Genomic DNA, 25,215 nt, shown 5'->3' with positions numbered 1-25,215 from the left:
GGAAGGGAGGTCTGAGCAGAACTGCCTGCCTAGGCACAAATTCTAGAGATGCCAGGCCTGCAGCACAAACCCGGAACCATCGGGACGTGTTTAACATGGTTGATGTAGAAAAGCTGCCCCACACAGCCTATTAATTTCTGTCCTGACAAGAAACCACAATCCAGCTGTCCAGATTTACTCACTGAGCAGAACAGAGGACAGCCCTGAAGGAATTACTGAAAGGAAAAGAATGGAAATAAAGGCCTTCCCCTCCCCTACTGGAGCCCTCACGCCAGTGATGACAAATAGGAAGGTCTGACATCTGCCATGACGATAGCAGCCTAAATGTCATCACTACCTAGCTGCGACATCCTCAACCCTCGATGGCAAGGGAAGGGACCTTCAGGTGACATACAATCTGCTCCCATCTGTAACCACCACAGCTGATTTCCAGAGGGCAGACCTAGACCTTCTGAGATCCAGGTCAATAGAATGGGCTGCTTCAGGAGGTCTGAAGAGGTTTCTTCCTTACTGGAGGTCTTCAAGAGAGGCCTAAACGACTCTTTGTCACCTAAGTTATAGAGAGGATCCTTGCTCAGGTCTCTATGGTGTCTTCCAACCCTGAGACACTACAGATTTGCTAATCCTGACCATTCCTCCTTGAAAACAATCCCACTGGGGCTCAGGGACAAGCTCTGTCCCCTAGCTGGGACTTCTCTGCGGGGGGACTCACATCAGCAGAGCTGGACCTGAAGAGAGCAAGTGAATCCTTGCCCTGGGTCATTCAGATACCAAGTGGCCAAGCCAGGATCTGACCTCACGTCCCGTCCCCAGACCCAGCATTTCTATTGCTCCCCAACATTCATCCAATAGACCAAAAAACTCAAAAACTGACTGCAACATTAAGAAAAGCAGCACAAACTAAAGGAGGTTGATGAAGAAGCAGGCAGGGACAGGGCATTTGATGGTGAGAGGCACATCTTTCAGAAAAATGCCTACCTTGTTAGAAGGCTTCATTGATACGGAAATGACAGGATCAGGAACATGAATTGACTCCTAGGATTGTTTAAGAAATAAGTTCTAGTTTAGGCTGGAACAGACTGGGGAATTACACAGAGTAACACAAACTGAGAAGCACAAAAGACGGGATTGTGTCACAGAGGCAGCGAAAGAGCCCTGGTGGGAATCCTGGCTCTGCGTGGGGCTCAGTTTCCTCATCTGCCAACCGAGGGGTTAAATGGGACAATCACGAGTCTCTAAATTCGATACTCTCTGCAAAAAATCATAGTTTTATCACCCCAAGGAGGGCCCTTCCTTCATTAGAAGGTAAGCTCCCTGAGGGAAGAGCCCGGTTTGCCTTCCTTTCACCCACGTGTTTATCTGGTACAATACCTGACACACAGTGAGGACTCACAGTGAGCCAGGTGTGCACAATCTGGGTCAGCGCAGTTCCAAGATTCTCTGGTTGGATGCTTAGGCAATGATTTCAAGTTTTAAAATAGAAACAAAAATCCCAATTTGGAAACTTTAAAAGGCTAATTCACCAACAAAGGTATCGCCAATCAAGCACCCAACTTAAACAAGCATCTAACACGTGGCAGGCAAGACCATAAAGACGAAAATACAAGGCCTCTTCTCCCTCAAGGAGGCTCAACTCTACTGGGGGGGAGGGGGAGGGAGGCAGTGAAACTACCACTGTCCTCATCTGTAAGAAAGAGACCAGGATATGCAGAAGATCCCAGAGGATCCCAAAGCATGGAAACTTCTCCTGGATACCACTTCTCTCTAGGTACCCAGACTGGACCTTTATTTTTTAGTGGTTAGAAAAAAAATCATCACCTATGGTGTCCGAATGGCCCAAATGGTCGGACTCAACAAAAAGAGTTTTCATGCTTTTCTGAGTTTAAACAGACTGCACAAAAACACATATGTTGCCAAGTCCAGTGATTAACTGCTCTAAAGCCACGGAACTCACCATGGAGAGATTAATGTTGTCTTTGTCCGTGAACGTGTCTCCACTGGCACAATCGATACCAAACAGCGCAAAGATATCTCCGGCATAAACTTCGTCAACATCCTAAGTGGAAAAAAAATGGCGCAAGAGTACATGCGTGTGACGTGTTAAAAACATAAAGATGGAGTGCACAATGTTTACAAGAAACACTACGTGATCACTCAGGGTAGAAGCTCCCCACACTTCTGCCAGCCAGACAGCAGCAAAGCAGAGCACCTTCACCTGAGTTTCATTTCTGTACATTTAAAATTTCTGTTCTATTTAAAATGGACCATTCAGGGACGAGCCATGACTGCTCAGAGAATCAATAACACTGATATTACCAAGTCCTTGTGGCTAGAAAATGGTTTCTTTGAGATTCTAAAGTACCACATGCACTACTTCAATCAGATGAGATGTGAGACATATTTTCAATCCATAACTTCAAAGGAAGTTCTAAGAGCGTAGGCAGGAGAATGAAGTCCATTGTGCCTAAAAAAATCTTAATTTTCAACAGATGTAAACTGGCTGAAAACACAGGAAATCCGAGAGCAAAATGCTAAGCTTCCTGGTTTTTGTCCGTTTGTATCAGCTTCATTCACAATGGCTTCATTTTTTTCCTTGCTTGCTGGGCAGCCCAAGACTGGCTGGGGACCCACAGAACAGCTGACAAACCCACCTGGTCCCGCTTCCCTCTGTCCACGCCCTCTGCTGCCCAAATAACAGAACAACAATACTGTGGAGCTCTGAGACATGGCTTGGTCACCTTCAGGGCCCATGGCAAAGAGAGATGGCCAGCGGAAAGAACATTTTTCTTAGGATGGACGTATTTATGTATGTTTGTATCTACTTTTTTGTGTATGTGCATACATACATACATACATATCTATGTGCACGCACACACACACACACACACACACCCCATCCATGAACACACACGACTGTTCCACGCTCTTGGGCTCAGGAATATGGAGGCTAGTATGGAGGTACAGCAGCTGGGTGGGCTCTTCTAAGTGGCAGCCCAAGCAGGAGCCCTAGGAGCACCACACCAGAGCCTCTTCCCCAGCTCGACCCTCAGTCTGTCCTACTTGGCAGGCTGCTGGCAGACTGATGGTATCAAAGTGCTTTCACTTGGAAATGGAAGGAGGCAGAACTGTCCTTTGCACTCCAGAACACCCTGGAGCGTAGAAAGACCTACAGTCTTATTCCAGGATCCACTAGAAAGAAAATTGATCTGATGCCATTTCTAGGACAGATTAGTATCCTCTAAACTTTCTGGCCCTGAAAACCACCCCAAAAATCATTCCCACTCTATCCACTTTTTCCTGCTCCTGCTCCTACAACAAACCCTTGCTGAGACCTAGAGCTGCCACTCTTGACCAAGGACTGGGAGAGAACCCCCTCTCTTTGACTCGGGATGTTGCCACAGATCCTCCCCAAAGCAGACAAACATCTGGCAGAGGACGTTTCTTACAGGGACTGCTTTTCCTAATGCTAAGAAACACCGTAGGAAGGAAAAGCAGCATAGAGGGAGCAAGTGCTTTTCATCAAGGGGAGGCGAGGTCTTCGGCTAGGAAGCAGGCAGGGGAGTGCCGGGGAGAAGGAACCAACCGTCTGGCTTCTCGGGGAGCCTACCACTTGCCTCCATCACGTCCGCGTGCATTCGGATGAGGCGCTGCAAGCGAACCTTCTTCTTGGTCCTGGTGTTATAAATGGTGTCTGCTTTCTTCAGCTTGCCCTGATAATTTCGCACATAAGTCAGCTGTCCAAATCGCCCAGCCTGGAAACGTGCGTTGGGGAGGAAGGCAGACAAGAGGAGCACATGGCAATTCAGAACATGTCACAACTGCACTTTTTTTTTTTTTTAAAACCACTGACCCTTCTGTACAATGTCTGAGTCACCAACCATCAGAAGAGAACAGAGTCACTCTTCCCAGGGAGCCTGAATGGAGTCCTCCAGAAGTTCTTCAGCACTCCAAAATAAATCTCTCTCTTATTTCCCTCAAATCACATCATTGGGGGAGTTTTCAAAAACTATTTAGACAATGTTTAGCTAAAGCCCAATCCAGTCATGTTTAGGGGGAAAATAAACAAACTCTAGTGGTATGTAAACTACTGTCTACACGATCAAGGACAAATCTTTTCCAAATTTCCAAACTCAACCCTCCCCAAAAGATACCTAACTACATTCACCATTCTTAATTAGCATAGTTAAATTCAGCAATGAAATAAAATAAAATAAATTAATAGCTTACCTCCAGTTTAAAAGCCAAGCCGACAAAAGATTGGGAATTATCTCTTTTGGAGCTCATTAAGACTTTGGATTTCTCATCAGAGTCCCTTAAAGTAAGGGGAAAATGTTTATACACTGTAAGCCTGGACAGTTTCCCTCACAATCATTTAGCAGCTGTCATCCGAGGGCAGAGCATGGCTGCTCCCCTCTTTCTAAATCACATCTCATAGCCTACGTGAACGTAGCTATGACAAGGCGACAGCAGCCTGCCGGGTCTTGCCTCTGCCTTCACCAGAGAGTAAGTGAGCCAAAATAAAGCAGGGATGGTAAAGAAGAGGAACAAAAAGGCTTTTCGGCACTAGAGCCTATCTACAAATCTCATCCTAGAGCAAAGAGAAACGAGATTCATCCCACACAACACAACACACTCTCTACTTAGACAAAGTATGTGAAAAACGTTTTTTCCTTCTAAGTCATTTGCATAAACTGCTGATCAAGGTTCCCCTACAACACCATTTTGTACACTGAAAACCTAGACCTCACCTGAAGACTGAAAAACTAAACCCAGTAACTTCGACACCCAGCCCTGTATTCAGGGCCTCTTTGGAGAATGGAAATAACCCGACAGCCAGAAAGCTTCCCTGCACCTCCCTGACTTACTCCTGATTGAGAACGGCATAGTTCTGGACCTCAGATGGATTGGGGAGGTACGCCAGGACCCCATCGAGGAGAGGCTGCACCCCTTTGTTCTTCAAAGCACTTCCCACAAAGACAGGCGTAAACAATCGCTTAATGGTCGCTCGTCGGATCGCAAGCTAAAAAGACAAAAGATTACCTAGATGTTACTTCTGTCTGACTACATTTAAAAAGAACATTTTGTGCCTAAAACCAAATAAGTATGAGTAAGTTAGTAAACAGAAGAACTGCTATTAGTTAAGATTTTATAGTACAAACACCAGCAGCAATTGGGAGAGCCAGCCTCTTTTTCTAAAGGTCATAATCGGAAGCAGGAAGGCCACGGCCCACCAGTGAATCCTGGCTCCAAACGCCCTTCCTAGCCTCGGCCCACCCTGCTCTGCTTCACACACTCTGCTCCCCTGCTCCCCTGACGGGCCACGCACTCTGCTTAGTGCTGGACAAAGAAAGGCGAAAACGTGGCCCTGGCCTTCAGGGAGCTCACGCTCTAACAGGGCAGACGACATTCAAAGAACTAACTACACACAGGACACACACAGAGCCGGAGGAGGGGGAAGGGGAAGGGGCCTGCCAACCAAGGAAAGGCTTCTCGCTGTTCTTCATGAGGATGCAGAGGGTGCAGGAGGCGGATACGAGGCAGGAGAGTGAGCCTTCCAGGGACAGCCAATACTGTCCTACCCTTCCCTGAGCCACTCAGCTCTAGTCATTTCCTCCCTGTTGAGATCCTCTTCATCTGAGGGCCAGATAAAGCACCGCCCCCCACACTTCTCTATTCCCTTTCCATATTTCTTACAAACTCTGCCTGGACCTCCCCTCTGCCCCAACACATTCTACTCAGTGTCAAACTCATGGACAACTCACTGCCCACCGATCACCACCGTGGGACTGTAAAAGGGCCTCAAGGACAGGCATGGTTCTATTTTCTCTTTGTATTCCCAGGTTGTTAAAAATAGCAGACGCTTAATAAATATTTATGGAATTGAGGTCAACATTGTGTACCATTTTCTATTGATCTGATTTTGTCCTATAACTGCCTAAGTCATGCTCTGACAAAATTCAGCTGGCCTGTGATGGCTTTAGAAACCCAGTTCTTTTGCTAATCTCTGATCTATTCTTGCCCGGTGAATTCTGCTAACATTGAGGAATGAGCTTGCCATAAGGGAGTTAGGCCTATCCTTCACCCAAAGAAGTCCAGGTCCTTACCTTCAGCCTTGCCAGTGGACTGGAAGAACGAACACTTTTTAGTCTCAGGAGGGCAAGAGGGGGTTGTTGCTAGCCTCTCATTACAAATTTCCAGCCCATCATGTTGTTCCACACGGCTTAGCTATATAACCAATCATGCTGCCCTCAATCCCATGATGCCACCTACCCTGTTCTATACTCCTCAAATTTGCTTGGGGTCTTTGGCTGGAAATTGAGGCAGCCACTGACCCTTTTATTGGCAGGTAGCATGCCCCTGTTTAAAAAAAATGGTATCTTGCTCAGAGAAACATGTCTCAGATAACCTTTTTGTTAAATTTCACTCAGGACACCTTCTTAGAAGCTACAGAAGCCCACTCGTTCCAATGACAGAGAAAGCACAGTTTAATCACATAGTTTGTAGAAACGTTTTCCTCTCAAAACTCTAAATGATACTGACACTTCTTAAAGGATAGAGGGATAGCTTCGTTTGTCATCAAATATACTTTAGTAGCTCTGTGACTTTACCCATGGAGGTCCTCAGTCTCTCATCAATCTCACTGCCCATCCAGAGGGTCTCTCGTTCCTGGCCTCCCATCAGTCCTCCGGAAGGAAGGGGGAGCACCTCATGTCCTGGCTTCCTCTCCATCTCACAATATGGGACTGGCACCAGTGAAGCCCACAGGCTGCCCACTGGTTAATCCCTTGCTACTTACACGGCTAGCCCATCTTCTTTTTCCCAATCATACATCTCTCTAATAACATCCTTTTTGCCATTTCTGCCTAATTTCTGGTTGGCAGTAAGCTGCAGTCTACACCTGCCCATCATGTCTATGACCAGTAGCCCCACAGCACCGCAGGACTGCCTTTGAGAAATCATGCAATGTGTTTCCTAAGCCTGTGCATCAACCCGGCACAATGACCCACCCTTTATAGTGATAGTGAAAAGGGTGTGGCATAGTGAACAGAATGCCAGGCGTGGAATCAGCAGGTCTCACCTCAGATGCACACTGGCCACCACACATCAATGGGGATGTCAGACAACCTACAATACTGATGGTGGAGGTATAAATACAAAAATGACACAATCCCTGCTCCCAAGGAGGTTCTACACTACTGGGGGAAGATGGCATACACGCAGATGTAGATAGAAGACAGACAAAGTAAATACCAGGGAGTTAACTATAGGATGGGGAGGGCACCCACAGTTGGGGGGATCCGGTGGGGCCCAGTGCAGAAGGTGACTCAAGGGAGGCATGTGGCAGAGAAAAAGGAGGGTATCCCCGGCATGGCCAAGACGGCGGATGGAAAGTGGTACCTGGCAAAGCCACACAGTGCAGGAGGGCAACAATGCACAATGGGGCTGGAGAAAGAAGTCTGGGCCAAGGGGTCAAGGGCTTGGTGAGCCACTAGAGCTCACTGTGTAGGAAGTGACATGGCCAGATTAGCCATGCAGTGATCATGCAGTGTGCATGAAAATGACCTTGGCAACTTTATGGATGATGGACTAGAGTGGAGAGAAACAAGGCAGGAAGACCAAGTTAATTACACATTTAAGTCTCAAAACTTTTGGATCAGTGTTGGTTGAGAGGATTTCCTCACCCAGAATTCCTTGCACCAATGAAGTCACAAGCTTGGACCAGACTAGTGAAATTGTTCCAGATTTACCCAGGACAGAACCTTGAAGGGTACACGGCCACCATTGGGGGGGACGCTCCTGATGTCTGAGGAATAGGCAGAGAGGGATGAGGAAGAACCAACAGATGGCAATGTCATGAAAACCCAAAGAAGAGGGGAGGTTCAAGAGAAGAACGGTCAAAGCCTGCACGGAACTCAAGACCAAGGACTGAGAAAACCATCCGAGCTGGCAATTACCTGGTAACCTGGGGAGACCCTGGAAGGACCTGGGCTGAGCCCTGACCCCATGGCACACGAGCAAGCGAAGAGCTCCCAGGCCCTGAATCCCACTCTGATAATCAAGATGTTACACTACGTTACATGTACCTCCCCCTGCACGGTTTTTCACTCAGAATCCCCCACACCAGCACAGTGCTGTGCCCAAGGAAGGGAAGCCATCATGTGCTCCAACTGCTGCCACGCTTACATTCCTATTAACACCAAGAATCTGTAGCCACCAGCAGGGCAACCAACGTCCCTCATCTAGAGACACTGCTAGGGTCACAGATTTAGAGCTGGAAGGACCTCCGAGGTCGAGAACCCTCCTTTTGTAGCTGGGGAAGTGAAACTGAAAGGCTGAATCATCATGCACTCCCAGATTCTATGGTTTTCTGGCTTATCTGGTTCATCTATATGCATGCGGTACTAGGATTCAGAGAGGCAGCTGAAGAGGAAGCATCAGCCTCAGGGACCGAGATGAGGGCTGGAGACGGGGACCTGGGAACCATCAGCAGGCGCGGGAGCTGAGCAGATCACCTGTGAGACAGTCTACGGGCTGAAGAGGGCTCAGGGCAGAGCTCCAGAGGACAGCCACAGTGAGCAGGCACTGCCTGTCCAGAAAGGAGGCTGCGGAGGAGCCGTCAGACAGGGCAGAACCAGGAGAGAAGAAAATCTTGCTGCAAAAACAGTGAGATGAGGCCTGAGGAACGGCCATGCAGTGGGGTGACTGAGAGACCCCGGGAGAGGACGGCTGCAGCTGCTGCTGCTGCTGCTACCACTGTGCCAGCTGCTCTTGCACCTGCTTCTACCATTCCTGCTGCACCTGGTGCAGGAGGTAGCTGAAAGGGGGCGGTGCTTGAGGAAGCCTGAGAAGGCGAATGGGGCAATGACTAGTCACTGCCCTGTAGCACTGAAGGCTGTTGGGGGTAGGCCTGACTCAGACGAACAACGGTAATCCAGGAGGAAAGGAGGCACTCATAAGCACTCAGCAGCTACTAAAAGGAGGCTTGTTTTGCCGTAGCATAGAAAGGAAGCCAGGTCTGAAGGCCCCAGCCCCGTTCGGTTGGGCCTTCTTACAGGTGCAGGTGGTCAGGAACGACAAGAAGAGGTGGTATCTGGAGGGGCCCCCCTTGAGCCTTGGCAGCTTGGTTACCTTTCAGAGAAATGCGGCAGGGGGAGGGCTCAGCTGAGATTCGGTCCCAGTCACTATCACTACGACTTCAGGATTCTGTCCTCTGTTCGGCAGCACATGAATCAGAGCGAAGGAGGCGGAAGGTAGGAATGATCTATGGCTGGACTTGGCAGAGGACGGGGGAGGCCGGTAGGGGGAGGAAGGGATTCTAGAGCAGAGAATGACGTAGAGGTGAAAGCACTCACCAACAAGAGGGTGGGCAACGCTGAAGCGATGGATGACCTGGCAAAGAAGTGAGGGGCAAAGAGAATGGCAGTCACAGTAGGGATGGATAAAAGGATGAAGGAGTTGTGAAGCACCAGAGGAGAAAGACCAATCCAAGGTGATGACGCTGTGAGCCAGGTGCCCTTTCCCTTTCCAACCACAGAATGAGAATCCTTCACTCTGGCATTACTCACACTTTTGTTCCCAGCTCATGTCCCAAATCCTGAGCTGAGCCAGGGCTGAACACTCACTCCCCTGCCCTGTTGTCAGGTCAGGCCCTTCCTTCCTTGGGGACGCAGACTTTCCCTGGGGCTCTAGGGCTCTGAGAAGGATCAGGCCTAAAGACCCGCCCGACACACTTCATTTGCTATCCTTTTTAGCTAAATCGCTAAAACTTTCTCGGATTCTTATGCCGAAAGCTAACACCACTTAAAGTGACTAATCTTTGTGTGCCTCCCACAGGTCTGTTCTTCCAGCAGGAGTGCTACCGCATGGAACTATTGCCCAGACCTTGTCCTTTGTGCTTAAAATGTGGGAAACCGAAAACTATGTGGTACACACTTCAGACACTCTAGTCTGACTTGGTAAGAGGGCAGATCTCTTACTGCAATTCGGTAAGATAAGTTAACAGCTATCCACATTCCATATTCAAAGACACAGCCGAAATTAGCTTTCCAAAATGACCTCTCAAAGTCACAATGAACTTTCTCCCCCACTTAGATCTTCAGCTACATTTAGCAGGTGCTCTGCCCTACTCCAACGTGTCTACAAACCAAGGTCCCGGGCACGACCTCTGCCCAGTCAGTCTCCCCACAAGCCTACACTGAGCACCCACTTTACATCAGGCACAGCACACAGCACGGAGGAGAAGAAGAAGAGCAAAGAGAGCTCAGATGCTAAGGGGCCACGCACGTACAAGCCAGAGCGACACCGCCTCAGAGGAAAAGCTCCACCATTAAGGGACCAGTTCTCTCACCTGATACAGCACCTGTCCGCCACCCCCAGCAAGTCTCTAAAGCCCAACTCAAATGTCTCATGTCCTCCTGGGACCACTCACTGGCAACAATCTCTTCACTCAGACTGAGCAAAGGACTTTCGCTGGCAGCCCGCTAAGGCCTGTGGGTCTGGGAGCTCCAGGTCCCTCCAGCTCTGGGCTGAGGATCCTTTGATCCCAAGGCCCCTGAGCCCACGTTTAGAGCTCTCTCAGTGCCTGTACGGCACTGTCACATAGCAGGCACTTACATGTGTTTAAACTGAACTGTACTTCCAATCCGTGGCAAACAGGAAACCGGACAACCCTCTGGTTAGTAACTATAAGGGTAAATCGCCTCTGAGTTTAGAGCCAAGGCTTTCTAACAGCCATGGTCAAGCTCAGGTCTTTCTTGTAGGTGTTATCATACATGTCTGTACCTTCTCCTGTTTTATTTTTATTTTATTGTTTTAGGCAATTGGGGTTAAGTGACTTGCCCAGGGTCACACAGCTAGTGTGTGTCAAATGTTTGGTCTGAGGCCGGATTTGAACTCAGGTCCTCCCGACTTCAGGGCCGGCACTCTATCCACTGCGCCACCTAGCTGCCCCACCTTCTCCTATTTTAATTCAACAGGTGTTCTATCCTGGCTACCGCGTGAAGCACTGGGAACATAAAGATGAAGAACTGACACAGTGCATGGCTTCTGGAAGCTTTCGGTCTCCAGGGTGACAGCTCATCGTGCACGAGTTACAATGTGGTCAGCTTGGAGGACAGGTCAAACAACCCGAGGCCGGCAAGGGAGCGCTGCCCTCACTCCGAGCTGTGGAATCAGGCAGAAGCAGCCCCTCAGCTGGGCCTTAAAGGAAGAACTAGAGTCCACTCCAGGCAAGGGGAGAGCCATAGGAGTTCCCAGTGGCAGGAGACTGCAGGACAAGAACGCCTGATGTTTACTGAGAGGTTTACAGTGTCCAAGTGCCCTACCTACTTCCCAAGGCTCTGACTCGGAAGAACCATCTGTAAACCTAAAGCACTACAGAAATCTGAGCTGTTATAAGAAGACGGCTTTATGTTACAAACTGTGCTGCAGGACAAGGGGATCTGCCCAGAGAGCCCGACATGCTAGACAGCACAAGCAACTTTACAATGCCCTGGACACGGTCAGTTAGAAGGGATCGTAGGGGGAAACAGCGAGCTCCAAACAAATGATCATGTAACCAAAGCATTCTAGAGCTGGAAGGAGTCTTGAAGGTACCCTTTACAGAGAAGAGGGGGAGTGGGCCCTTCTCATGTAACACGGGAAATACAGAAACAGCCTAAGTACTTGGTCGCCAAGGTGGCCGGATCTGCTGCTGGCGTGAGCAGAAACTAGAGCTCACCTGTGGCTGACCCTGCATTCTCCTTCTGACCCCTTAAGGCCAGTGCTTCCCAGGAGCTTCTGCCTTCCTGCCTCTGTCCCTCAGAACGAGGAGGCGGGCAGCCAAGCAGCCAACAGTCAGGCTCGGCTGGCACCTTGAGCGGAAAAGACTCCTGGGCAGCGAGCAGATGGAGCGTAATGGGAGAGAAGGCACGAATGGCAAAGGGGCCTCCCCAGGTGGGCCTCTGGGAGCCACTGAAGACTTTTGAGCAGAAGAGTAACCTGCCCAAGACCGGTGCAGAAGGAAGATGAGCTGGAGACAGCAGGGAGGACTGGCATGAGGAGAGGTACTCTGGTATCTCTGGTACTCAGCATGCCAGGCTTTGTGGCTTGGGCCTGATCACAGTCCTTCTGGCCTCTGCCCGCTCTGGCCAGTGTGGACAGTGAAAGGATCGAGGGGCCTCAGGAATCAGGAAGGCTCTGCCCAGGCTCATCTCATTCTGCTTTTGTAGAAAGGGAGATGCAGGAGAGGGAGAAAGAGGAAGGAAGGGAAAGAGAGAAAGAGAGAGAGAGAGAGAGAGAGAGAGAGAGAGAGAGGAGGGAGGAAGAGAAAGAGAGAGAGAGAAAGGAAGGAGGGAGAGGGAGGGAGGGAGGGAGAGAGAGAGAAGGAATGAAGGAGAGAGAAGGAATGAAGAAGGGAGGGAGGGGGGGAGGGAGGGAGGGAGAGATAGGGAGGGAGGGAGGGAGGGGGAGAGAGAGAGAGAGAGAGAGAGAGAGAGAGAGAGAGAGAGAGAGAGAGAAACTGGAGCAACCTACAAAAGCTTTTGTTTCCCACGTTTCTATTGACTTCACCCTTAACCTGGCTCCCCAGTGAGACACATCTGTTCTACGGAAGGTGGGAACGCCCTACATTGAGGACCATGAAGCCACCAATGGCTGCATGGGCCAAGGCCTACCTCCGTTCTGCACATCTGCCTTCTCTCTCCAGCAAGCTTGTTGCCTTCCTGAATACTGGGTGGGCAGTAAAGGTGTTATGGGGTAAATATGACCCAAGAGACCACAATTCTTTCTGTGTACATAGTTTTAGCTAAACTGCCAAAGGATACTTGATGGAATTAAAGGCAAAATAAGCAATGACTGGGTCCAGAGAGGAATCAAGTTCTTTTTGTTTGGCTAAAAGCATGGTGGCTAAAAGGATGGTTCATAGCTTCCAAATATACACAAAACGCTAAAGAAACATTTGTATCAGAATGTCCTCTAACACGAGATTTGAAACTATATCAGTTAACAGAAAACTGAAAAATTCTTCAAGTGGTAGGGCAGGGGAGGTACCAGTCAAGACACATTTCTGACATTGAGACAATCGCTCTCCAAATTTTTTATACGTTTCTATATTTATTTTCTTTTGTGGAAAGGGCACAGCTGATTAGCTAATTATGTTTATCATGTGTCTTCCTCAAAGCACATGTTATTATTCCTTCTTTTCTATCCCAAAATACAGCATAAGGAATTATTTACTTAACATGACACGTGACAAACATTTTCCCAAGACCCCAACCTTTTTTTGTCATTATTTCCTCAATCAGCAATGAGGACAGTAGAAATGCTGTTTCTGGAAAGAACAGAAATGCCGAGATGGTACTGCTTCTCCACTAACGTAAGGTGTACTTTAAGAATACTTGCCTGTAAGTCTGTCACTGAGGGGACTTTTTCTTCCAAGAACAGCTCTCCAAGCTGCTCATCTGAATTTGCAACACATTCAATGAGCTCCTGGCGGTGGTCAGTTGCTGCCGCCCTAAATTCTGCTGGGATTTCAGCATATCGGATGGTCTGCCTAGGAAAGAAATTCAGAAAACGGCATCTTTTCTGGAAGACTGGAAGGCATACAGTGTGGGCTTCCCTCAGTTTCCTCTGCTCAATTCTGAAAGCCTCTGGGCATCACTGCCCATTCTGTCTTCTTTCCTTCCACGGCCTATCCCCTGGTTCCCTTCCTGCCTGCCTCCTCCAGGACCCTCATCTAGCCATCCCTCCCCCACGCTCATGAATCCCCGACATCTCCCAATGGAATGGCTCTTCGCCACCTACTTACTAACATGCTCACAGGGCCATCTTCAGTCCTCCTGATCTGTATCTGGCCACTGGACACAGATGGCTCAGGAGAAAGTGAGGCTGGTAACTCTGCACAGCCCTGCCTCACTTAAATCCAATTCACTTGCAAATCATGGCATCATCTTCCTGATGCCACAGTCCTCTTAAAAGGCAAAACACACAACTAACATGCTCAGATTTCCCCAATCCTAAAAAAGCTTTCCTCTGGCCTCTCTCCCATCCAGCTGCTCATCTCACTTCTCCTTCCTCCCCCACACTGCGACACATCAAGCTTTCCCTGACTATTCCTATGAAACTGCCTTCTCAAATGTCACCAACGACCATCTAATCGCCCAATTCAACAGCCATTACTTTCAGTTTTTGAAGGAAGAAATTCAAACCATCCCAAACACAAAAAAGATGCTCCAAATCACCAGTGAAGAAATGCAAATGAAGGCAGCTAGAAGCAGCCCCACGTCACACCCAGCAGCCGGGCAAAGATGATATAAAAGGAAAACGACAAACGCTGAAGGGAGTGCAGGAAAACATGCACATGAACATATACTGGCAGAGCTTCAGATCGGCCCGGCTATTCTGGAAAGTCACTTGGGGCTATGCCCAAAAGGTCACTAAACCTCACAACCTTGGACCCAGCTAATCTGCTCCTGGGCCCATGCCCTGCAGAGATCATGGGGGAAAAAAAAGGGACCACATAAACAAAAATCTTCCTATCAGCTTTCCGTAGTAGCAGGACTTCAGGGAAGGGAGATTAGATATAATTTTTCAATAAATATTTTGGAAAAAATCATTCCAACCAAATTTCAAAGAGATGCTATCTTTTGAAAGGAATTCATTTTCACTCTTTATTATTTCATTGCTCTCCAAATTCCAAAGTGTTGCCACTTACCCAAAGTCTCCATCAAAGTACATGACCCGCTCCTCAATGAGGTCTATGATGCCTTTAAAATCACCCTCCAAGCCAATGGGTATCTGGACAAAGGCTGCATTATAATTTAACTTTGATCTGGAAAATAAAAAATGCATTTGGGATTATAAGGAAAAAGGTGGCAAACCACTAGTTAGGTAACTACTTCACATTTTGAGTTATAAACAATTTGCCACCTATACAGAGCCCTCACTTGCTACTCCAGAATTTCCAACATTTAAATATGAACAAATTCAACTTTACAATTTTGAACAACCACGTAAGTCAGACTCAAATGAAGAACCTAGGGCTGACTGCCAGATAACCCTGCCTTGACTTCTCTCCAGCAGAATCAACGTCATGAAAGAGGGAGGGAAAGGGAAGCCCACCCACACATGCTCCACTGTGCCCACGATGCTGCCACTACCCTTCTCTCCCATTTCAGCAACTAGCCATGTGGACATTCACAAGCTACGGTAAGTCAGCACTTCCGACCACACCCATGTCTTCCATTTTACCCATCACCCCAGGCTCTTTCACTTCTTCCCGCTGGGCCACCGCCTGAGAGCCAGAGACTTGCCTTCTACAAAATCTCTGCCCTTTCTGATTTGCTGTGGCCTGAGCAAGCCAACCGACTTCTCTACAGATGCATTTTCCCATCTGTGAGAGAGAACGGCAATGCTCCAGCCTATCACCATGAAGGTCAGGAAGAAAGCAAAGCACTGAACTCTGTAAAATGCCAAATGCTACAAATGATTCCAAATAACAGTTTTAAATCGAGGAAGATGATTTACTTGGGTTACTGCAGCTGTTAGCAGAAATAACAAACCAAAGTAAGAGAATTTCATTTTATCCTCCAGTAACTTAAAGGCTATTAACTGAAGTTCCTCACATAAAGGTTAAAGTTAAAGATGATCCTCTTATCACGTTCCTAGGTTTTTCTTAATATTTGTTTAGGCTATTCTGGGTTTTAGAGGCAGCAAGATGTAACGAAGACAGCAAGATGTAATGAAAGACCTTCTGACATACAGAGGAGCCTGGGCCCATCACTTCACCTCTCAGGATTCTAAGCAGTCTTCAGGACTCTCTGTTTGTAGAGAAGGAGCTGACCTGAATTGGGCAGTATTCTCACCTAGGAATTCCCATCTGAGGAAAACACATCTCTGTCGCAGGTTCTAACAGGCAGTTACATAATATATAAAATGTTGGGCCTGGAAGACTTGGACTTAAAATCCAACCGAGATTCAGACTAGCTTTGTGACCCTGAGCAAGTCACTTCACTTTTTGGTATGTCAGACAATGCCCCAGGATTAATCTAAGTCACAGACCAGCCTTCATCTATACAGGCAGCAGCTGTTCACATGCCAATCTTTCCCCAAACTGATGAAATCATCAGTCAGTTGACAAATATTTATTTAAGGCAGCTACACAGTGCTGGGAGTGCAGGGCAGGACTGGGCATCAGGAAGCCCTAAGTTTGAATCCAGTCTCAGACACGATCTGTATGACTGAGCAAGTCACAGCCTCTGAGCCTCAGTGTCTTCACCTGTGAAATGGGGATAAAGTAGCCAGCAATCTAAAAAGCACAACAGCCTACTGTTTTCATCACTATTACTGTTATCGTCATCATCGTTATCATCAGCATCTCCCGTGTGCCAGACTCTGCACCAAGTTCTGCACATCTGGGGCTTGGCATTATTCTAAATTTGCGCCTAAAAGACAGGAAACAGATACACACTCTGAGGCCTAAAGTGTCTCAGCAGCACGGCTGACTCTGGTTACGAAGGGACATAAAACAGGTTAGAAATCCTGGCCACCAGTGGGTGCCAAGACCAGCTGCAGTGAGGCCCCAGGGCCCAAGACAGCCCCTCCCCTCCTCCAGGGCACATTCCCAGCAGCCAGCTGGGATGAGCCCCACCCCTCAGTACCTCATCTGCTGCAGCGCCCTGGATGGGTTAGAGCCCATTCGGTCCAGTTTATTAATGAAGGTTAGAAACGGAACGTTGTATCTTTTCATCTGACGGCTGACGGTCATCGTCTGGCACTGAACGCCTCCAACCGCACAGAGAACCAGGATGGCACCATCCAATACTCGCAATGCCCTCTCTACTTCGATCGTGAAGTCCACGTGGCCTAAGGAGACAAAAGTGGCAGGCGATGGTTCAGAAGAGCAGCCAGGGTGCCAGCCCGGCAGGGTCCTCTCAGCTCTTCCTCCCAGGCTCACCGGCCACTTTGCTCACTCACTGAACGGACAGGGTTCGTGACTGTGAGGATCTCTTCGTCACTCCCTACACACCTGCCTCTCTAAGGAGGTCACTGACACCCGCCTCAGTGAATGGCAGGCTTCTTGGTGAGCATGCTCAGCACAGGGCCCGGGCACCACACACACGACCTCACGCTGGGTGTGGGCAGCTCCAGAACAAATCACATAAAGATGGGAGCAGCTAAAGGTCCCAATTTAGTCACTCTGGCTATGAATTAAATGGACACCAAATCCAATTACCCTAGTACTCTGCAATCCATTTTCAATCACAAGGCGACTGTTAGAGGAAGTATTTAAGTGTTGGGACGGGGAGCCCGAGGTGCCAAGGACCCTGTGGTGTCTCGGCATCCTCTCAGTGCCGGGCACAGAACCTAGCACGTTATCTATGAACAACTGCCCATGTGGCTCAGTGGACGACGTCCTGCACTCTTGGGTTTGAATCCTGCCTCCCCCTGTTCGTTAGCTCTGTGACCATGGACAAGTCCTGTGACTTCTCTGAGGACGTCTCTTCATCAATCAAAGGAGGCTCAGACTCTCTGCAGTGCCAAACAACCTGCTTCTCACAGGGCAGAAATCAGGCAAACTCGGAAGCCCTGTGTAAATGCAGCTGGCGTTACTGGAGGATAGCCTCCCAGCTGGAAGGGACCTCCGGTTATCTCACCTGACCTACCGGGGGGCCCAGAGAAGGGGACCAGAGACTGGGAGTGGTCTTTAGTCTTTCTCGGAGCACTCCGTTAGGCCCCAGGGATGGGGAGAGGGGAGGTAAAGATCCTGACAACTTCGCACCGGGTGTGTCTATAATGTTGATGTTCACATCTTTCCACATGGTGTAGGTGGCTGCAGACTGGATAGTGATTCCGCGCTGTCGCTCGAGTTCCATGGAATCCATGACGGCACCAACTCCATCTTTACCTTTCACCTAAAAGCCAAAAGAGAGGCAGACTTACACACATTTGTGCACACCTCAAAAAAGGAAGGATTCCAATGTGACAGGACCCTGACTGAGCGAGCAAACTACAAGGCTTCTAAGAACGAGATTCACCTGAGCCCAAAGCTGCAAAGTCTGACCTATTCCCAAGGTCACGGCAGCCAGGAGCAGTGAAAGAATCGACCTGAGCGCCAAAGCACAAAATGACCGATTCTGACCCGTCCTCCCCTTGGCCGTTCAAAAGGCCACCGAGGGGCAGCAATCGGCTGGCCCGCACGGACACGCTGGCGCTGAGTCTGCTGCAGTTTGCTTACAGATGAAAAAGACTTCACTGCCAGCCTCTATGACATACAAGATGACCCCTCTCTGGGGACATGTGCAACGAAATGCTGAAGTACACAGTCCCACGCATGTCTCAGAATTTTTTTCATCCATGTCATCGAAGACCCAAAATCAACATGACCTTTCTCCTTTGTACTTCCCAAAAACTTAGGCTTTTTACTTTCTTTTTTTTTTTTAAAAAAATTTTTTTTGTTTTTTAATTTCATCAAAATGTAGCTGAACACTGCCAGAGGTAAAAACAAAACAAAACCATGTTTCTATTTTAAAGTGTATTGGGTTTTTTTTTCCTTTTTTCAGTGGAGCCTAGTAAGCCATGATGGAAATGCAGCTGTCAGAGCAGTGACCAGTAGCCCAATGTCTGGAATCTGGGGCCATGGTGCCTCCTACCTCGTGCATCTTTGCTATTCTTCCAGTGTAGTAAAGCACTCGTTCGGTTAATGTTGTTTTCCCGGAATCGATGTGAGCAGAAATGCCAATGTTGCGGATCCTCTCATTAGGAACAACTCCTGAACACCATCGACAGCTCTTCCAGTTCACCTGAAAACACAGGACGGGGTCAGTCCCACTTTCAAAATACAAAGAGGCAATTAGGGTTGGCTACATGGCAGGCCCTCCTCCAGCACAGGATGACAGAGAGCACGTCACTCAGAACAGAGAGAACAGAAAAGCAGGTCCCAGGCCTCAAGGACTGACACACGGCCTCACAGGCAACAGGAGGCAACCGGGCCAGATCCCCAGACTTACCTGGCACCAAGCCGAGGCGAAAGAGAGTGCAGGAAAGCCATCCTCCCATCTGCGGTAGTGTATTCAGTGAGGGAGGATTTTACAAACCCATCACAGGCTGCTTATTCTATCAACATTGAAGCTCTGTAGCTGACTTCCCCTTTCTTTGTGAAGTCAGCCTTCATCAGAATGAAAGCACACACATCTTCGTCTTCATCTCCAAAGACGAGATGATTCCTTCACCCCGCTGCGCCGGGGGCCCACTCCTTGTGGCTTAGTGGTCACGTGTGCCCTGCAGGGTCCAAGCTGTCCCTTGGCCACGCTGTATGTGCTCCTATCATCCTCTCACATGAGCAGCCAGCACGCACTTTTTGAGAGCCTCCTACGTGCCAGGCTCCGTGCTGGATGCTGAGGATACGGGACATAATAACAGGTGCTTACCTCCTGTCAGGGAGGGTAGCAAATACATGGAACTAGATTTATGAGAACATATCTGTAAAATAAAGGCAAGGTCATTTTTGGAGGGAGGTTCTAACCATTTTGGGAGGACTTTCCATGGACGGTGGAGACAGAGCGCTTTGGCAGTATGGAAGAGAGTCGAGGAAAAGGCCCAGAGTGACTTGTATGAGGGAAAGCCAGAAGGCCAGTTTGGCTGAACACAGAATGCTGAGAGGCAGATGATACATAATAAAGCTGTGGAGGCAGGTAAAAGCCTTCAAATGCACAACCGAAGCTTATATTCGGTCTTAGAATCCACAGAATCCATGGGGAGCCACTGCAGTTTACTGAGGACAGAAGAGCAACATGGCCAGACCTGAACTGCCTTTTTTTTTTTGGCTGAGGCAATTGGGGTTAAGTGACTTGCCCAGAGTCACACAGCTAATAAGTATCAAGTGTCTGGTCTGAGGCTGGATTTGAACTCAGGTCCTCCTGACTCCAAGGCCCAGAGCTCTTTCCACTGTGCCACCTAGCTGCCCCTTGAACCGTATTTCAAGAAAATCACTCTGGCAGCCGAGTATAGGACGGACTGGACAGGGAAGGGACTGAAGACTGTGAGGCCACTGCAGGGATCTGAACTGGAGTGGGGTCACTGCCATGGCAGCAAGGTGGCTTCTGAAGCCATTCACTGAGAGCTCCCTCGGACACTTTACCGTCCCCCACAATCTCCTCCTTCCTCCCTGGGTCACATAAAGACATGTGTCTTCTACTCGCCAATGTGAAACCCTCTACATGCACTGTGACCTCTTAAATCCAGCTTCTGACCTCATCACCCCAACCACACTGCTGTCCCCAAAGTGCCCAGTGATCTTGTAGCCGCCACACCCAAGGGCCTTTCCTCAGGCCTCATCCTTCTTCACCTCTCGGAGGCTTCTGACACTGTCGCTCACTCCCCCCCTCTCCTGGTTCTCCTCCCACCTCTCTGACAGCCCCCTTTTAGTCTCCTCTGCTTGACCCCACTCTGGATCACGCCCTCAAACCCTCAGTGTCCCCAGGACCCTGTCCTGGGCCCTCTTCCCTCTACACTACTTCCCTTGGGGGTCACATCAGCTCCCCTTGATTTCATGACCATCTCAGATCTCTGTGGACCTCCAGTCTCACACCTCCAGCTGTCTTCCAGACTTTTCTAACTTGATGTCCCATAGACATCTTCAGCAAATGTGCCCACACCAGAACTCACTTTCTCTTTCCCCCTAAATCCTCCCCACTGCTAACTGCCCTGCTACTGCAGAGGGCAACACCATTTTCCCTGTTCCTCAAGCTCCCAAGCTGGCAGTCACCCCTCGCATCCAAGCGGTGGCTCCCTCTCTACCTCCCTCCAGATCCCTCTCAGGTGTTACCTTCCCACATTAGAATGTAAACTCCTTGAGGGCAGGGACTGATTTTCTTTTTCCTCTTATGAGCATCCCCAGTGCTAAGCAGGGCGGCTGGCACACAGTAAGCCCTTAATTAATGCTTGTTGCTTGACAGACTCCATGACCTTCCAATCCAGCCACACCAGTCCATCCCCGCCAGGTGTCCTCCCCCAGCTTCCAAAGGAGGCCTTTCCCAGGCTCTCCCCACTCTCTGCTCCTGGTCTTCCCTTCCCTTGGCCCAGTGAGTTGAGATCATGTTCACCATCTCCCCTCCCCTCATCAGAATGAGAGCTCCCTAAGGCAGGGATGGGGCTTTGCCTTTCCCAGGAGCTATCACCTGGCATGCGGGGACACTGAGTTAGCCGTAGAGAGAAATGCTTGTTGACTGAATAGGTTGAGTATGTTTTAGATCTGGAAGCCCCGCCCAGCCTCACTCACCTGTGGGAAATACCACCTCCTGGATGTGAAAGGATCAGTGGAGACTATCCTGCCTGTGTCGGGCCGTGAGAGGAGGCTGAGGGCAAGCTTCTGCCAAATGTCACAAGTTCAAAACTACACACAAAAACTGCATTCACTGCTTCCCAGAGTTTTCTGGGTACAAAGCACCAGCTGATGCTTCACCATTATTTACTTTGCCATTCACAAAGCGGTACTGACAGCTTTAAGGCAGCCCAAGAAAGGGGGGGGGAGGCGGTTCCCTAAGTAAAAACACTACACGAAATGGGGTTTCCTTTATTCCTTTGGACAAGAAATGCATTTTTACATCACGTAGGCCCAAGATGTCTTACAAATCATCTTCCAAAAGGCTGCACCACAGATGGGCTGATGGGCACAGCCAGGGAACAGGGGAATCCCATGGACTCAAAGTTCGCCCTGGCCGACGGCTCCCCCAGCCCCAGAAACCAAGCCAGCCAGTGGACTGGACAGGCCTGTGGCCATCTTGTCTGCCGACCCTCGGAAAAAAAAACAGAAGAGGGTCTATCTCTCTCTCTCTCTCCTGCCTTCCTCCCACTCTCTTCTTCCACCCCAAACCTGGAGGTGAAGAGAAGAGAGAAAGGGCAGAGGAGGCGGCAACGGGGATCTGGTGGAGCACAGCCCCTACCCCCACCCTCATACGGGCACGGGGGACGAGAAGAGGAGGGAATGAACGACAAATCTTCATAGGGCGCAGGGGAAAGAGCATCGAATCCCAGGCCAAATCCAGCCTCAGACACTCACTGGCTGCGCGATCCTTGGCAAGTCATCGGACCGCCGTCTGCCTCAGTTTCCCCAAAGTTAAAAAAAGGGATAACAACAGCACCGGCGTCCCAGGATTACTGTGAGGATCGAACGAGAGAATTATGGCAAAGCGCCTGGCAAACAGTAGATGCTATTTGAATGCTACAGCTGTTGTTATTCTTTAACGTTTCCAAAGCACTTCACACACATCAGTCTCAACGACCCTGCGAGATGGGCACTTATAAAAGGCAGTCCTTACAGGGCTCCACTCTCGTGGCGCCACACTAGTGTCACAGCCAAGGCTCACGCGGCTCTTCAGTGCCAGCCGGCCCGCGTGTCCAGCTTTACCGATGCCCTCAGACGGCACGCTGACGGCGGGCACTTGCCCTGCGCTCCGTTAACAACAACAAGGGTTAACCTTGACACGAAACCGTCCTTGCCAGCGCTCGGCCGGCAAGCACGACGTGCTTCCCTAACCACGGGGATTTGTTTTCCACTCGTGTCCGCCTCTTCGTGACCCCACGCGCGGTGTTCTTGGCAGAGACGCCTTCCCCAGCTCGCTCTGCAGATGAGGAAACTGAGGCAGACGGGGTGCAGCTGGCACCCGCGGGGTGCTCCGTCGCCGACACCGGCCCCGAGCTTCAACGGCCACGTTTACACGGCGCTCCAATACCGCCTCTCTGAAGCGCTTTCGGGCTTGCAGAGCGCTTTACACACGCCGGCTCACGCGTTATTCACAACAACGCGGGCGGGAGGTTCCAGCGTTAACTCCCGTCTTACGGATGGGGAAACTGAGGCCCAGGGAGGTTCGGGGGCGCGGCCGGCGAGTGCCACGCCCCCTCCGCCGTCTACACCGGGGCATATCCCCCCTCCCCACCTCCCCCAGCCCAAAGCCGGGTAGAGACCGGCCCGAGGTGGGCTGGAGAGATTTGAACCCAGGCCGCCGGAGGTCGGGGGACCCTCTCCCTCCCCCCCACCCCCGGCCCCACGTGGGGCGGGGGCGGGGCAGCGCTGCCGAAGGTCACCTCTCCCCGTACCTGCCTCCCGGGCCGAGGCCCGCGCCCGCCCAGCACCGCCCGCACTCGGAGCAGCCACATCGCGGGACGGACGGACGGACTGACGGACGGACCCCTGGACAGACGGCGGCGTCTGGGCAGCTCCACACGCAGGCGCAGCACGAGCCGCTCAAAGTCGCGCCGGACTCCGGCCGCTCACTTCCGGACCGGCGAGGCCGGACTCGACCACTTCCGGAGCAAAGGGCAGTAAAGAGGCGGGGGCGGCACGGAGGCCTTGTAAGGGAGCTCGGGGCTCCGAGCGGCGTCGCGCCCCCTGCTGGACGGGAGGAGCGCTGCAGGGCTGCCCCGCGGGGACAGCCGGCGTCCGGGGCTGGCCCACAGGAGCGCTTGACTGAGCTTGCTTCAAACGTGCAACTTCAGAGATTTTCCAAGGGTGCACGAAAGGGTGCATCCCGGGAGACAGCTGGAGTCAGCCTGCCCCCCACGGAGAGAGGGACCAGCCCGCTTCCCCATCCCCTCCCCTTCCCACCTCCATCACCTCCTCTTACAGTGCCCATTCCCTCGCCACTCAGCATTGATTGGGCACCTACTGTGTGCCGGGCACCGTGCTAAGCGCTGGGGAGACAAAAAGAGGCAGTCCCCGCCTTCAAGGAGCTTACAGTCTAGCGGGGGGGGGCAGCATGCAAATAAACGTATAGGAAGCAAGCTGTGTATGGATAAATCGGAGCTGATTGATGGAGAAAAGGCCCCAGAACTGAGAGGGGAGGGAGAAGGTTAGTGCAGTGTGGTGGAAAGGGAAGTGTGCTGTTCCTGCAAGTTAGGAGGGGCCTGGTTTTCAAAATTTACTAATTAAAAGCTAGAGATAAAGTTTGCAAATTACTCTACAAATATCCCATTTTACCCATGGAATGACCTTAGAAGGCAGATGTTATGACTATCACCTCCATTTTTATGGCTGGGGAAACTGAGGCATGGAGAGATCAAATGACTTAGCTAAGGTCTGACAGCCGATTGAAACGCAGTCTTCCTGCTTCTAGGTCCAGCACTCTGTTCACTGGGCCACTTTATATGCTTATGTATAGATTATTAATAAGTAAGCCTGTTTCCTCATCTGTAAAATGGGGATAACATTTTGCGCCTGCACCACATAGTTGTTGTCAGAATCCATTGAAACAACACACAAGATGCTTTGCAAATCTTAAGGTGATGTGTAAATATCACTATTATTAAAAAGAAGGAAACTGAGGCAGGGGAGGAAAGTGAGTCCAGTTCAGAGTCACAGAGAGTTAGTGACACAGCTGGACCCAAATCCAGGTCTCCTGAGCCCCAGGATAGCCTGAATCCCTTGCTGAGCCATCTTCAAGGTGCCTTCAAATCCTGATATATTATGATTCCATGGTTATTTTAGGAACGGTGGCTAAATGTCAGAGCCCGAGAACCTGTGGGAGCTCTGCTTCTCATGCCCTCTGGCTTGTGACTGACTCTGGGGTTCTTGGGCCAGTTTCAGCACTGGACACTTGTGGGCAAGAGTACCTCCAGCAGCACTTGCCCAGTGAGGTCCCCAGAGAAACTCAGACGCTATATTCAGCCTTCGGTGGAGGACGCTTAGCTATTCCATGGGTCATCACGGGTTTAGATTATGCTTTTCCGCTTAGAAATGTTTTCTTTACACCAACCTCAAATCTGCATCTTTACATCTTCCCCACATTGTCCCCAGCTCTGTCCTAAACAATCTAATCTTTTCTCCACTTGATAGCTCTTCACTCAAATCCAGTTTAGGAGGAAGTCAAGACGTCACCCTGTGATGTCACTGGTCCCTTGAAATGTAGGAGAAACAACAGTCCTTCACACACTTGAAAGCCACTGTCATCCTCCACCCCTCCCCTGCCGCCAAGTCTTCTGATTCCCACTTCCTTTGGCTGATTCTGGATATAAGCCTCTCTCCGATGCTAGGGAAAGGCTTGCTTCTATGAGGTAATTACAAGTCTGCAGGCTTCAGAAGGAATCAAATTAGGACGGGCTGTTTCAGACCCAAGTCACCGGTCTTATTTTTCCATGAAAGTACTTGCAGTCTTTGGGAGATGAGGATGTCAGATAGATATACTCACAAAGGGATACAACCTCAGAGTGTACCACAGACCACCTGGACAAAACAGATGAAGA

At 50.0% G+C, this 25,215-nt stretch overlaps 1 protein-coding gene across 5 annotated transcripts in view; it reads right to left on the bottom strand.

The window, feature by feature from the left end:
* Positions 1-23,283, bottom strand: part of GFM1 (G elongation factor mitochondrial 1) — an 82,618-nt gene extending 59,335 nt beyond the window's left edge. For 4 of the 5 annotated variants that reach the window (XR_013483401.1, XR_013483402.1, XM_078147577.1 and 1 more), the window contains exons 1-11: positions 23,074-23,283; positions 18,630-18,779; positions 17,759-17,891; positions 16,638-16,842; positions 14,693-14,809; positions 13,381-13,531; positions 4,866-5,020; positions 4,228-4,312; positions 3,615-3,752; positions 1,955-2,056; positions 979-1,035 (exon numbers count right to left, since the gene is read on the bottom strand). Coding sequence is in view for 3 of the 5 variants with exons in the window: in XM_078147577.1 (XP_078003703.1) it covers positions 979-1,035; positions 1,955-2,056; positions 3,615-3,752; positions 4,228-4,312; positions 4,866-5,020; positions 13,381-13,531; positions 14,693-14,809; positions 16,638-16,842; positions 17,759-17,891; positions 18,630-18,779; positions 23,074-23,133 (1,353 nt within the window). In the remaining 2 variants the exon portion in view is untranslated. The remainder of the gene's footprint in view (positions 1-978; positions 1,036-1,954; positions 2,057-3,614; positions 3,753-4,227; positions 4,313-4,865; positions 5,021-13,380; positions 13,532-14,692; positions 14,810-16,637; positions 16,843-17,758; positions 17,892-18,629; positions 18,780-23,073) is intronic. The other variant, XM_020988870.2, reaches the window with a different exon arrangement.
* Between the last annotated feature and the right edge of the window lie 1,932 nt (positions 23,284-25,215).

The sequence above is a fragment of the Phascolarctos cinereus genome, unplaced genomic scaffold (assembly GCF_003287225.1).
Source record: "Phascolarctos cinereus isolate Bilbo 61053 unplaced genomic scaffold, phaCin_HiC Scaffold_7;HRSCAF=346, whole genome shotgun sequence".
Lineage (NCBI taxonomy): Eukaryota > Metazoa > Chordata > Mammalia > Diprotodontia > Phascolarctidae > Phascolarctos > Phascolarctos cinereus.
Note: the sequence above shows the minus strand (reverse complement) of the source record. Positions and strands in the feature narration are given on the sequence as shown.